The 14,888-nt window shown below is 39.0% G+C and overlaps 1 protein-coding gene across 1 annotated transcript in view; it reads left to right on the top strand.

Annotated features, from left to right (window-relative positions):
• Positions 1–14,888, top strand: part of Fbn2 (fibrillin 2) — a gene marked incomplete at its 5' end in the record, with an annotated part of 227,883 nt that overhangs the window by 185,938 nt on the left and 27,057 nt on the right. Inside the window, 12 exons of the mRNA XM_005380550.2 lie at positions 2,290–2,358; positions 3,292–3,417; positions 3,582–3,707; positions 4,144–4,269; positions 6,169–6,285; positions 7,561–7,689; positions 8,214–8,333; positions 11,114–11,239; positions 11,893–12,045; positions 12,927–12,992; positions 13,295–13,420; positions 13,977–14,096. Of these exons, the coding sequence (XP_005380607.2) occupies positions 2,290–2,358; positions 3,292–3,417; positions 3,582–3,707; positions 4,144–4,269; positions 6,169–6,285; positions 7,561–7,689; positions 8,214–8,333; positions 11,114–11,239; positions 11,893–12,045; positions 12,927–12,992; positions 13,295–13,420; positions 13,977–14,096 (1,404 nt within the window). The remainder of the gene's footprint in view (positions 1–2,289; positions 2,359–3,291; positions 3,418–3,581; positions 3,708–4,143; positions 4,270–6,168; positions 6,286–7,560; positions 7,690–8,213; positions 8,334–11,113; positions 11,240–11,892; positions 12,046–12,926; positions 12,993–13,294; positions 13,421–13,976; positions 14,097–14,888) is intronic.

Here is a 14,888-nt window from a genome sequence, read left to right as displayed (position 1 = left end):
TTTTAAATTCAATTTTGAAAAAAAGTACAAAAATGGATTTCATGAGCAAAATTTTACATAGTTTGTCAAAATATTAGTTATACTTTCTGTCCCTCTGACTTAATTGAAATTCTTAGGCAGGAAAAAAGAACTTGCCTTCACAGGATAATATTTTTCTTACAAACATAAATTCTTATGAAAGAAAATAAAGACAAAAGTAGAAACTGCTTGTCCTAAAATTGTTGCCCATTCATGTTCTTTTGTGGTCTCTAGAGAGTGGTAAAGTATAATACCTGTAAGTGCTGGGAGTTGAATCAGTAGGACAAAAAAAGTAGAGATTATACATTTGTTACCAAATGCTGTGTGTGTTATGTATATTTAAGTGTGTCATTTAAAGTGATGATGAAATAAATATAAGAAGTGTTGGAGTGAGACATGAACCTTTTTGAAAGTGGATCAAATTCAATAGTCAAGTGGCTTTCCCTTAGCCTTGTTTTGCCACAGTAAGTTCCATAAAATTAGAAAAGTTCTTACAGTTCTCAGCTTCTAGGTATCTTCTCAGAAGATTTAAAAACATCACAGGACACCGATATATGCACGCCCATGTTTATAGCAACACAGCTTACAATAGCTAAATTTTGGAAATAGCCCAAATGCCCATCAACCAGGGATGGATAAAGACGTTGGTTTTTTAACATAATAGAATACTACCTGACTATAAAGAAGGATAAACCTGAGACATTTTTAGATAAATAGATGAGACCTTGAGACCATACTCTTTTAAGTGTAATAAGTCAGACACATGTAAACATCACATTGTCTTCCTGGTATGAGAAACTAAAAGAGTAAATAAGGACCAAAATGTACAATGGGTATTGTGAAATCAGAAGAAAGTGTTCAAAAGGAAAGAAGAACTAGGGTGGGGTAAGGGTGAAAGAGGGAGGGAAAAAAACAACTTTTTTAAAAAAGGATACTGGCAAGCTCAAGGTCATGAGTTCAATTTCCAGTACAAAAAAGAAAAGATAAAATGGAAGCAAAGCTTTGTAAATAGGAAGGGGAAGATGGGTTGAAGGGAGGGGAGGGGATTGGGAAAAAAAGAGAATTTAAGGTATATTGTGGACATTCCCTGTAATGACTATGGTCAGTATGTGTATCTAAAATATAGCAATAAACTTAATTAAAAATTTAAAAATAAATAAAACAAAACTACATAATTAGAAATTGAAGATCACTGGTTTGGGGATGTAAAATGCTATTTTTCTTTGGGAAAGAAAATGAAAAACTTAGGTTTGAGAAACAAGTCTATATTTAAATCAAAGCTCTACAACTTATTGTATATAGAGAATTTATCTTTTCTCAAACTGTTTTCTCATCTGTAAACAGGGATAATAAATAGTGACAGACGAATTCATATGGTTATAATAATGATAATTAATGAAATTATATATAAATTATAATTTTCACATTGCCAGGAAATTAGAAACCATTAAATTGATGCTCAGTGTGTATCAGTAGATGCAGTCTACAAAATCCCTGCCCACATGTTTAAAGTACAAATATATAGTGCAAGTTTTCCCTCATACTTCTTTCGGGACTTTAACTCATGTGTGTAACAGTGAGCATTAGCATGATTTAGCTTCATAAAAATTTGTATTCTTTGAAATGTCTATTGATTTGATAAATTATGTGTGGGAATAACCTTCAGCCTCTTTTATCTCACAATGAACTGTTTTTTGCCACTCAGATTTCATATTCCAACAAATACATATTTGTGGCTTTAAAAAAAAAGGAACAAAATTCATAGCTCATTCATTTTTCACTGGTAACCTGCTTCTCTGCCACAAAATGATTGTGTACGTCTGTATCCCTGTCCAAACGTGAATCGTTTTTAAATTCATCCTCTGATCTTTTTTTAATATGTATAAACTAGATCATTTTTAAAGTTCTGCATAAGAAAAAAATTGAATACCTAAGTGTTTTGAATTTTGTAATGCCATCTAATATAGAGTAGTAAAAGTTAATGATAGAGGTAACAGTAATGGTAAAAAATGCTTACATCTACTTTTTTAAAGAGTAAGAAGAATTTATTCAAAAGAGAGACAGAAGGGGGTCCAGAAAGTTGGTTGCCCCCCCCTTTTTTACAACTAGTTTTTGCAGTAACAGGCATTGTTATCAAGTGACTATAACAGAAATTTAAATGTCTGGTTGTACATAATAATATAAAATATACTTGTGAAAGTTGTACTATGTAAAATTTTTTGTGAATGTGTTTGAGAATATTAAAAATGCGTTGTTTTGTTTGTTTTGAAGCTGACTTTAAAACCATATGTGGAAATATTCCTGGATTCACCTTTGACATTCACACAGGAAAAGCTGTTGGTGAGTTTTCCCAAATTGTGTGTGTAGGAGGAATGGGAGTTCAATGTAAGAATTTATGCAAAAATTTTTTTAATTTAAGAGTACCATAGTCTATAGCCATACCACCCTGAACATGCCTGATCTCTTCTGATCTCGGAGGCTAAGCAAGGTCAGGCTTGGTTAGTACTTGGATGAGAGTACCTGGATCCTAATCTAATATAATTAATCAGAAGAAAAATAATGTTCTTAGACTCTAACCAATAGTGTTATTCCGTCAGCATAGTCAGGTGATTGACTTATGACAAATACACAGTTTCCAGGTTTCATGTGCCCCATGCAAATACTTCAGTTTTCCTGTCATCCTCAGTGTATGGTAGGACTGTAAGTAATTCGCCTTCTTTTACCCTTTAGTTCCTATGTTCAGAAGTACTAAGTACATATTTTGGTTTTTGGTGTACTTTTTATTGGTCTAATGATGAATTTGCAGAATTCGTATTCACATAAGTTATTCTTTCTGAATGTACTTTCTGTTCCTCAGTCTTCTTTCTCAAAAGCAACTTAAATCTCTATTGAACAATACACTAACTTTCCATTGTGTATATCTATAACAAAATCTATGAATTTAAGGAAACAGAACTATCAGATGAACAGCACTGATTAGGACGATATGACACACAACCTGAGAAGGAGCTTGATCCCCCCACACTGACACTCAAACCACTCAGTGTGTTTTGCCGTACACTGCATTCTTCCCATTGCTGTTTAGAAGAACTAATGTATTTTATGGTCTCTATGTTTTCATAAACCACAGAACCATTTATGCTGCCACATATTTGATTTTTGTGACACTAAATATGTATTCTTAGTCCAGGATCCACATGGCATTATTTGAGGTTGAATGGTAAATACATTAAGCAGAACCACATACGTTTTACCAAATCTGTTCAATTTCAGACATTGATGAATGTAAGGAGATTCCAGGCATTTGTGCTAATGGTGTGTGCATTAACCAGATTGGCAGTTTCCGCTGTGAATGCCCTACAGGATTCAGTTACAATGACCTGCTGTTGGTCTGTGAAGGTAATCTGACTAATAGATGTCTCTCATGCATAGTCTGGTATACAAAAAGGGCTTTTGGGCAGCTTTCCAAGTGTTACTATTTCTTCTGCTGTAAAGAGTTGGCCATCAGCGTGTTGATGTGCGTGTGATCCTAAAGTATTGATAGAAACTCTCCACTGTTTCAGACATTGACGAGTGCAGCAATGGCGAAAATCTCTGCCAACGCAACGCAGACTGCATCAACAGCCCCGGCAGTTACCGCTGTGAATGTGCTACAGGCTTCAAACTCTCACCCAACGGAGCCTGTGTGGGTAAGAAACAGCAGGCCGGCACTGAGCACAGGCTTTGTGGGATTCCTACACGAAAGGAGGCCTTGCTTTCCTACCAGAAACGCCTTCAAGAGTAATTTTGGAAAGATTTTCTGATTCACTGTCTTCATTTATAATGAGCCTATTGCAACATAAATTACTTTTTTAAGAAAAGAGATTCTTTCAGTAGATTTCCCTAGGATAAAATAGTATCCTTGAGATATGAATCAGCCTGAAAAGTTGCATGATTAAAAAAAGAGACTTGGATACTTGAAAGTCTTGCTTATTTTGATTCTGCTATTGTTATGGTTCATTTTCAGCCTGTCTGTAGTAATTAATAGCAGGTTAGAGAAATGGATCGGTGAAAAATGAAAGGATTTTAATAAAAATCAGATAGGTCTAACATGTGTTTTATTTCTTCTTTTTTTTTTTTTTTTAGATCGCAATGAATGTTTGGAAATTCCTAATGTTTGCAGTCATGGCCTGTGTGTTGATTTGCAAGGAAGTTACCAGTGCATCTGCCACAATGGCTTTAAGGCTTCTCAAGACCAAACTATGTGCATGGGTGAGAACACTCAGTTCCCGGGGGAAAGTAGGACTAAGACTGGGGGCAGATTACGAGTGCCTCACGTGGCGTCAGTAACTACCATGTCTCTGCCAAGCCCAACTGTTTAAGCAGAATTTGCAAGCAGAGGCAGACCACCGCATGCCCCTCAACTCAGGGGTTCTGACCTTTTTCCCTAAAAGATGTTCTTGTTTTTTGACACACACTCTGAGACACTCAAGGTTATGTGAAATTCACCCCAATGCCAGCTGTCTCTTCTGTCTCTGTATGTTTCCCTCAGGACAACATTTTGGACTTCGGCGGGGGGGGTAGTAAGAGTGACTGTATTTTTACAAGATCATATTTTTGCACACACACGTAGGCAGTCTTTCTGCACAGATGACTGAATAATTTGGGATTTACCTGCACCTTTCGTGTTTCAGCTCTTAAAATAATTATGGAAGCAAGTAGAGCCAAATGGTTTAGAAATTCCCAGTAGCTGACAGAATGGTTGGTTAAGTGATGATAGTGTGTAGTGAATGCTTGCTGAGCCGATAATTAATAAGTTTTCAAAGGCCGGGGCTGATGTCAGCATTTGGCTCAGCCTCTGCCAAACATCCTCTCTCTTGCGCTTGAAGGAAGAAAATTACATTTAAAACTTGGCTATTTGTAACAGCATGGTTTTAGTGTACAAAAGGCTGGGATTATGCATTTACTTTTGGTATTCAAGATACTCTCTAGACGGACATCAAACTCAGAGTTGCGTGTTGTGGGCTTCATTTCCTTCATGGTTTCTCCGTGCTACCAGGAACACCTAGGGAATGTCTGAGCTCCATTTCTGCCTAAGACCCCCAGCCCCAGCCCCCAGGTTGCTCCCGTGGTGACAGGCAAGATTCTCCAACTGACGCTTGTCCAGAAATACTCCGGCTCTGACCTGTTACATGGACTTTCTGAGAATGCCTGCACATTCTTCTCCATGCTATACTCCTGGAAAGAGTATGATTTCACAAAAAAACATGAGATTTATAATTCAAAAGTGCGTACAGGAAAAGTGTTTCCCTATTCTGAGCAATTCTATATAAAAGTCTGGCCAACTCCTTCATCAAGCAGACCTCCCTTACCCAGAGCTTTCTTCCAGAAGATTAACACCTTTTTCTTTGCTTCACATGGAAGAGTTTCACTGGCCTGGGATTCCTAGCCCAAGGAGTCTGCTCTGCTATGATGGATGACCTTTCTAAGTTTTGTTTGCTTTGGGTTATTGGAGATTGAACCCAGGAACTTTGCAGAGAGCTACATCCTTAGCCCTTTTTATTCTTTATTTTGAATTAAGCCTTGCTAAGTTCACCAGGCTTGGCTCGGACTTGAAATCCTCCTGCCTCAGCCTCCTTGAATTCTGGGATTCCATGCACGTACCACCGTGCCTCATTTCTAAGTATTTTCTTGTTTCTTTTTGGAGGTTGGAGGGATAATAATATTGAGTTCTAACTAAATTCTAATTGGGGTTAAACTGCTTCAAAAAATTACACTGAAGTTTTTTTTCTCAATTGAATTAAGCTATGGAATTTTCTTGGCAATAATTTGTAATTCTTAGTAGAATAAATTGCTTTAATGCTTCAAAAGGTAACTTTACTTACAGTTAATACACAAATATATTAATTAAAATGTCTCTGCTTAGGGATGCTTGCTTAGGCTAGTTATGTGCACGCCATGTACCTGTAAGTCATTAAGCTGTATTTTTTTATAATTTTGTAATTTTTCATTTTCTCTACGTCAGATTTATCTTCCTCAAGTAAATATGCATTCCTAGCCCAATACTGAAAAAAATCTAAGTGATTTAGTAGTTGGCAAAAATGGAAAAGTTGAATAACCTTTTTTTTCTAGTTACACGTTAAATCCCTCTGAGCTGCTCTCTCTTTGCAGATGTGGACGAGTGCGAGCGGCACCCGTGCGGAAACGGAACCTGTAAAAACACCGTTGGGTCCTACAACTGCCTGTGCTACCCAGGCTTCGAACTCACTCACAACAACGACTGCCTCGGTGAGTCCCCGTCGGTCCTGTGCGGCTTCTACTTCACGTCCACATAGTGTGCTTAGATAAAAAGTAAAACCAAAGAATGAAAGTAACTTCTGTTACAATTAGAAATGCATCCCAAAAATGATGTCATGTCACTGACCAATTTCTAATTAACAAAAGCCACTTATTGGCCTAAGGATCATAGGGCAATGTACTATTTTGAGGATTCTTGTGGATGAACTACTCAATCCAGAGAAAAAGGCCATTTAGGTGATTACGTATCGGGACTGATTTATGGTTTTGGTTATTTTTACCCCTTAGGTAAATTTAAAGACAGATTTGAATTGTTCCAGTGTTGTCACAGTATGTTATATAAATCCTGCTTTTCTTGCATTCAGATACCAAAAACCTCCTACTCACTGACACACTGCGTTCTAAAGTTTACTTTTCCCCTGCTTTTGAAGCCGAGGTGCTTTTTACCACAAAAATCGTGGGTGGTGACTAGATCTGCCCAGCGTCTCAGAAATCTGTCCTGGTCATCACACAGGATTTTAGCCCTCGGCCCACACTTGACACGGGAAGTAGTAGTGAGTGGGGCTTGTTCCTGACGTGGGTGGAGAAATAACAGAAATGACAGCAGACCTGAGCTCTTTATCCCCGCTCGCCAGGCATGCGACCCTGGGAGGTATACGGGAGTAGTACAGGTTTTCTACCATGGTGAGACCATCACAGCTTAACTCCACCTCCTGATTTAATCAGCCACTTGTTCCTGTAGGTTTTCTTTATTTTTCAAAATTTTGCAATTGTGAAAAAATTGGTAGCTAAGCGGACATTTTATTCAACCTTCCTGACTATAGCTTCTCAAACTCAAAGTAGTCTTCAGACAACCCAGGAAATTACTCACATATAATCCACCCAGAGCTTAACTAAAATCCTAACCCTTAGTGTCCTTTTCTTTAATAAATTTGCATGTGTCAGCAGTACCGAAGTGTGTTTCACACTATGTACCAGTTTGTTTGTTTGTTTTTATGGTGCTGGGGATCAAATACCAGCAACCTTCAACTTTTATCTGGTTATAAACCCAAGAGATATATTAATGTAAAAATATACCTTGAGATTGAAATACAGTCGGGGTCTTCGCGAACTTAGGAGTTACACAAACCTTACATGGGCCATTTTCTTCTGTGCTGATGAGAAATTGTAACATAGAGTTTTTATAAAAAACTTAAAAGTTTGAGTTTGTGACGTGGTGCACCTAAGAGCGCTCTCTCTGAAAGGCTAACTCCTCTTTGCTTACAGACATAGATGAGTGCAGCTCCTTTTTCGGTCAGGTGTGCAGAAATGGACGATGTTTTAATGAGATCGGCTCCTTTAAGTGTTTATGTAATGAAGGTTATGAACTTACTCCAGATGGCAAAAACTGCATAGGTAAGAATCTAAACAGTAGTCTTTCTGTTGCTGTTACTGTGAAAGAAGGTGACTGCCCACACAGACAGACACACTTAACTCATTCACATTTCATTTGATCCTCAGGTCACATGAAAAAGATGGCCTAAGATGGGAAATTTTCATGTATGGTATTAACCAACAGTTAGGAATGTGTCACAAGGCAGTGTTTCTATTGGGGTAGAACTTGAAGTTGTCTGTGTCTCAATAAAAGTAGGCAAAGGAAACACATAAAAAAATTAACAACTTGCCAAAGAAGAACTACCCAAGATACCAGAAGAATATTGTAGGGAATAATATGTCCATGATGACCTAGCAGAAGAATGTATGATTTTTTGGAAGGAAAAGTGGGTGGTGCTAAGGATCAAGCCCACACATGCTAGGCCAACATTGCAGTTCTGAGCTGTATCTCCAGCCCCAAATTCTTGCTGATAGCATTCAGAAGACAAATGCATGCAAGAATCATCTCATGTTTTAACTATTTTTCCTCTTATTTCTCTCTGAAGACACTAATGAATGTGTTGCCCTTCCTGGCTCTTGTTCCCCTGGGACCTGTCAGAATTTGGAGGGCTCCTTCAGGTGCATCTGTCCCCCAGGATATGAAGTAAAGAGCGAGAACTGCATCGGTAAGACTGACATTCATGCTGAAGTGTGTGGTGTAGTAAGACTTGGTACAGGCTGTATGGAAATTTATGGCATCCCAACCCCTGCAAGTATGCTGACCTACGGAATTAAGCATATAGCTGGCTACGTCTGTTTTATTGAACCATCAGAAATGACTTGGTGGTTCAAGGGTTGGAATAAAAATCTTAGGGATGTGGGATTTTTTTCATTAATAGAAATCTTGTGCTGGTCTAGGAATTTTCATCAGACTCTAATCTTTTTTCCAAATGTCAACAGAGACTTTCTACTAAATTTAAAGAGAGTCTACAAAAATTGTAATCTTTGGCACCCAACTTTAAAACCATTACTAAAGGTGCAAGGGTCCTAGAAATGTGAAGCAGAAAATCTTGACAATTCTGCTGAGATATTTTTCCCCTCTGGGGAAGGCCTCATGTCAAAACAGAAAATATTAATCCATCTGTCATAACAGATGTTTTTCTGTTGAAATTCTTCCAGCGCAAAAGAGCATAGTAACCACATCAAAAGTGGGTCCCAGAATTGCCTGGTTTTTGCCTGGACATGATGAAGGCTGACCTTTTTTCAGTTCACTTTTACTTTTATACAAATTATTTTTTACAGCTTTGTTGAAATTCAGAAGGGCCAGCATCTTAGGGTAGTTTTTGTAATGTGAAAGAATTGCTGAGAATTTTCTTTTTACCTTTGAGTTGTTCATTTTTCTAATTCTGTCACCCTTGGCAAGATTCCATCTACACATAGATAGATAACTCTACTGTTTACATTCAAGAGAGTTATAAAGCTGTAAGAAGCCACGAACTTCATAGGATTTAATGATGTTTCAGGCCATATAATTAAACATTATGGGTATTCATGGCCTTCTGATTTTTCTCTCACTTTGTAGGTTATTGTAATGTTGCCTAGTGTTTTAATACTTAAATAAACAGTCATATTAGAATCATCTGGGTAAGTTTCATGAAAAGTTTAAGATCCTCTCTTTCCACTGTTTGCTTTTTTCATGTTTAATCCTGACTCTTCTTTGTGTCTATGATCCATCTCATGGAACAATGACAGCAGCAGAGAATGTTAGCTACTAGGGGAGAAGGAGAAATACATGTGCTTCTTTGTGTCACATACCCTCAGCAACCTTTTGTCTTAATGGATGTATCTGTATCTATGTTTAGTTAACATTTTATTAAATTTTAGAAATACTCCCTTTTATTTACTGTTAGTAATGCAGCTATTTTTCATCTGGAAAATGGTTTTAATTAATTCATTTCACTGTAAGAGGTATTTCCTCCAGATGGTATCTCTTCTACCAGTTTTACACAGATGAGATGCCGCCTGGTGTAGGCACATACACGTACAGACATGCCCGTGGTTATGTGCACGCAAACACACAGATGGGCCCTGCATCCGGAAGGTGAACACACGGCCCTGTAGGTGCTGCAGGTACAGGAACGTAGTCTTTGCCTTCAGCGAGCTTAATGCCTGACAGAGGAGACGTGTTGTGTAGGTGAACCTGTTTTGCAAAGATGTGTTTTTAAAGCCATGTGATGAAGATTGCTATAAGTATGTCCAGGATTTGGGAGCACAACAGAAAGCTGTGGTTAATTATGGAGAGGACAGAATTTCAAGAAAGCCTGTCAACAAGAGATTAGTGACATTCTGGGTCACGCTTATGTGGTGGATGAGAATTTATTAATCAAAGAAGGAAGAAGGGTGGAGATATTATTTGAAAATACAGGGAACACAGCATAAGGGGCTATGAGTGGCCAGCTCTGAAGCTTCCACTGGGCCTGCAGGTATTGTAGAGCTATTGCAGGCTACTTTTGTTTTTAGAACACACATGATGTGACTCATTCATTCTCATTCTGCATCTCCTTTCCAGAGATGAAAAATAGTTGCATGACTAACAGTGAACAAAAAAGAGACTATTTCTGAAATTTAACAAAATGTTAACTACGTCATAGAGAAAGATACATACAAACTGAGAATTTAGTATGTGCTGGACTCCATGCTAGAAGCTGACAGTGCAAGAAGCTCACCTTCTGATACGATTGAAGTTATGTAATGATATTCAGTTAGTTAAAGTAACCCACTCAATAACTACTCACATAGAAAACGGCTATAAATTAGTGGTGCAATATCTTCGTTTATTTTAAGCACCCCTCCTGAGATCCTTGGGGTAGGGATGTTGACATTCTTATATCAGAGCCCTCCCGCTTCCATAGGCACAAATTCTCAAAATATAATCAGATATACATCTTAGAACAGCAATCCCAGTGGCAACACAAAGAGAAGAGATGAAAAGTGCAGAGGTCAGTCACATGACTGACAGTGACCCAGGTGGCAAATGATGACGAGTCGAAGGTATTGAGAAAGCAGAAGTGGGGGATGCCTGTTGCCTGCCTGTGAGGGCTGATATGCCAGAGGGAGAAACCAGGGCGATTCCAGGTTCCCGCTTGGGTGCCCAAGAGAGGTGCCAAGAAGGAGAGCGGTCGTGTTAGGAAGGCACGTGGACAGGCATACACACTCCTAGGCATCGAGTCCAAGGAGCTGGAGATGGACCTAGGACTCTGTGACACATGAGTGCTTGAACTTGGACATAACCTTTGACTTTTGGAGCAATAATAGAATAAATCAAGCATACAGGTAACACAATCTCTTGTTTTCTCTCAGATATGCTTGGCAGGTGGACTGTTGTAATATGGACAAATACATACTTTCAAATATTAAACAGCATATTGATTCGATTAAATTAACAAATTCTCCCCCTGCTGTGCAGATATAAATGAATGTGATGAAGATCCCAACATTTGTCTTTTCGGTTCCTGCACCAACACACCTGGCGGCTTCCAGTGCATCTGCCCTCCTGGCTTCGTGCTGTCTGACAATGGGCGGAGGTGCTTTGGTAAGGTTTGGCCTGACTTCTTTGTCGTAGCTGACGCTTAGAAATGTCAAAGCTAGATGATAAACCACCATGTAATTTTAGTATATGTGCTGCCGAAGCGCATACCCTCCTTGTAATCTTAAAATACAGGTCCCAAAAGTATATGCAATGGACAAATCCAAGGTGCTTTTAATTATTATATTGTTTATAGTTTTTAGACTTTATAGCAAAAGAAAAATCATTACCTGATTCACCATTTTCATTTTGTTGCTGGCAGATATTTTGTATATTGGCACATGGCTTGTTTCTGATGTGATTAAATTTACTGAAAGTTGCCAAGAATTTTGCTAACCTATAATACAATAGAAAAAAGATTCTGTATGGGAATCTCTTGATTGAACATGATTTCTCAGATACTGTCACCACATTATAGGACTATCTTAAGCGCTTTGAATAATGGCGTAAAATTCTATACACGGGTTGATTAAAATTGGCAACTGACCATGAACAACTGAAGAGTCTCAGACACATCCTCTAACTGCTAATCAAACCTGTGTTGTGTGTTCTTCCTGTGAGAAATCTGTCAGAAACAGAGTTGCATGCATTATATACAAATTATTCTGTGTGTTTCAATGGCCAGTAAGGAGCTTTGTTGCATTTGCTTTGTTGATTAGATACTCGCCAGAGTTTCTGCTTCACAAATTTTGAAAATGGGAAGTGTTCTGTACCCAAAGCTTTCAACACGACAAAAGCAAAGTGCTGCTGCAGTAAGATGCCTGGCGAGGGCTGGGGGGACCCCTGTGAATTGTGCCCCAAGGACGATGAAGGTAAAGGCAACCGCGTGCGCACCTTCTGACAAGTGTTTGAGTGACTGCCCGCCGGTTTGATGTGTAGTTCATGAATGTTTTGAAGGTGGAATTACCCCCTCAGGTATAAATTCTGATTGTTCAGTGATCCCCCTCGTCCAAGGGTTTTCTTAACATTTTTAATCAACACCCATAAGTACGGGTAGTTAGCAGTTTCTTTCATTTTCCCCCAAGGTTAGTATGACTGGAGAAGTGCAGGGCAGGAGACACAGGAAGAAAAGATGAAATTGTATTCTGGGTTGCTGTAGAAGTTCCCACAGGGAGTCTCGGGGTATTGCTCAGTGGCCCAGCACGTGCCTCACAGGCAGAAGGCTTTGGGTTTGATCCCGAGCACCACAAAACAAAAACAAAAGCAACTCCCACATGGGTATATATCACAAATTGAAAATATCACATCAAATTCTAAGAAGAATTCAAATTCTTAAATTCAGGTCAGCATAGTGGCTACTTTCAGGAAGAGATCAGCAGCATCCCAAATCTCATAACACCAGTGAACTGTGTGATGGCCCCTGATGAGGGCAAATAGGCTTGCTCTGCAGGTTCAAAGCCACTTCTGTGGGTAAAGGGCAGGGAGCTCTTGCTGGCTGTTCGGTGTTAAATGAAGGAGCAGAAAGCTCGGGAACCCCCAGTCAGTGGCACCTGGGAAGGACAAACTCCAATGGCTTTCTCTGACTTTTTTCAGGTTGCTTTGGAAAGAAGCCCTGAAAATAAAATAAGAGACACTTGCAGCTTTGTAGAGGACAAATAATTAAGAACAATTCTATGTGTACTGTTAGTTGGCTGTTAAATTCACTGATAGTTCCAGCCCTTTGATAATGGAGAATTTACCCCTTTCTCTACAGTTGCATTCCAAGATTTGTGTCCATATGGCCATGGGACCGTCCCAAGTCTCCATGACACGCGTGAAGGTACGCTTTAGTATATTTTATTTCTACATTCACATTTTATAGGGACACACTATCTTTCATTTATTTTATAATAAATCATGCTAATTTTACAACAAAATACATAGTATATTGTATTTCATGCACATATAATATTTATGTATCATGTGCATTATAAAGACTACGGCATGATACACAAAGTACAAATTTCTCTGTCAAAACAAATACTGCCATGTTTTATTAAGAGTAAAGCTGTGCTGAGTAGATCCAAATGGTACGTCATGCCTTTTCCTGTGAGGAAGTTGATGAGCAGTTTTATATTTTAGATGTCAATGAATGTCTGGAAAGCCCAGGCATTTGCTCAAACGGTCAGTGTATCAACACGGATGGCTCCTTCCGCTGTGAATGTCCAATGGGCTACAACCTTGATTACACAGGAGTGCGCTGTGTGGGTGAGTATGGGCTCCACATCTATAATTTGAAAGTTCTACTTTCTTTCTCATATTCAGCACAAGGTCTCTCAGGTGCCTTGGGTGGTGGGAGGATTTGCAAAGACAAGACAAGAAGCTAGTAACAGCTCTTCTTTCACCCACCTTAAATCTTCTAGTCTGCGGTGGTTTATTTGAATGTGAAGAGCTGTCCAATAAGTCTTCAAATATACGAACTGTGATGTCTCTAGAGGTTTAAAATTGTCAAAATTTGTAGTTGGGAGAGACAGCGATTTGCCTTTACGTCTTTCCACACTGCTCGTGAAGCAGTGGATCACGTCCCTCTTCTGAATTGGTAACCTTCAGGGAAAGCACTGCCATGAGAATCAGAGTACTGAACACTCATCCTCTGGGGTCCTTGCACTGCATAAAGATAGTGAGCCAGGGCCGCAGGGGTAAGGGTCACTGTGCCCTTTGCAGATCCCAGAAATGTGAGGCCAGCCTGAGTCTTCCTAAGCATGCTTTTCTAAAACTAAAATGTCTCCAAACTTTGTGGCACTTTCTTACACTTCTTTTCCAGATACCGATGAGTGTTCAATTGGCAACCCATGTGGAAACGGTACATGCACCAATGTTATTGGGAGTTTCGAATGCAACTGCAATGAAGGCTTTGAACCGGGACCCATGATGAATTGTGAAGGCAAGTGGCCTTTCTTTTCAGCATTATTTCTTCTTGATATAGCGGCTTGATAAAGTGGCTTTTTAAATGTTTCCATCTTTGTTTATATTATTCTCATAGTTTGCTGATGACTGTATTCATCACAAATGTCTGATAATGCCAGCATCTAAGTCATCTCAGAATGATTAGCATCTGTTTTTTTTTTTTTTTTTTTCTTCTTGAGATTGCTGTGAAGAATGTTGTTGCTTTTGTCTAGGAAGACAGTTACTTTGAGTAGACACAGGGAGGCCTATGGAGGGAAATGGCTGATTTAGTTCTGTTCTTTAAGCCTCGGTGGCCAGCCTCCTGGCTTTTGTCCCACAAATGTACCAGACAGTCAGCAACTTGGGCTGAGTATACGAAAAAAACAGTGTCTCTCTCTGGCACTCTCTTTTCCAGTTTTCCTCAGGCTACAGCAGCCTTGGTTGTCCCAGGTGTCCTTCTTCCAGTTCTTCTGGGCAGAATCTGAAATGTTTTTAGTGGAGATTTAGCTACAGGGTGCTGACCCCACTGTGACGGTGATCATATTCAGAGTAATTTCAAAAAGAAAAGAAAAAGTGATGTGGGAATTACTCCTTGCTGGGTATTCGCCCTGGGTTTCAACTCACACTAAAAACTTGAGGTAGTTGCTACATTTTTTCCAGAGTTTCTGTCTTTTGTCTTGGAGGATGGATTTGCTAGGTACCAAATGCCAGAAATGGAAATTGTATTCCCTATTGTTTTCTGCCTGATTGCCAAGTAAATACATCAGTGCTTCTTTAAATAAGTAATTAG

This window comes from Chinchilla lanigera, unplaced genomic scaffold (genome assembly GCF_000276665.1).
Source record: "Chinchilla lanigera isolate Chin_1 unplaced genomic scaffold, ChiLan1.0 scaffold00014, whole genome shotgun sequence".
NCBI classification, from domain to species: Eukaryota; Metazoa; Chordata; class Mammalia; order Rodentia; family Chinchillidae; genus Chinchilla; species Chinchilla lanigera.
Note: the sequence above shows the minus strand (reverse complement) of the source record. Positions and strands in the feature narration are given on the sequence as shown.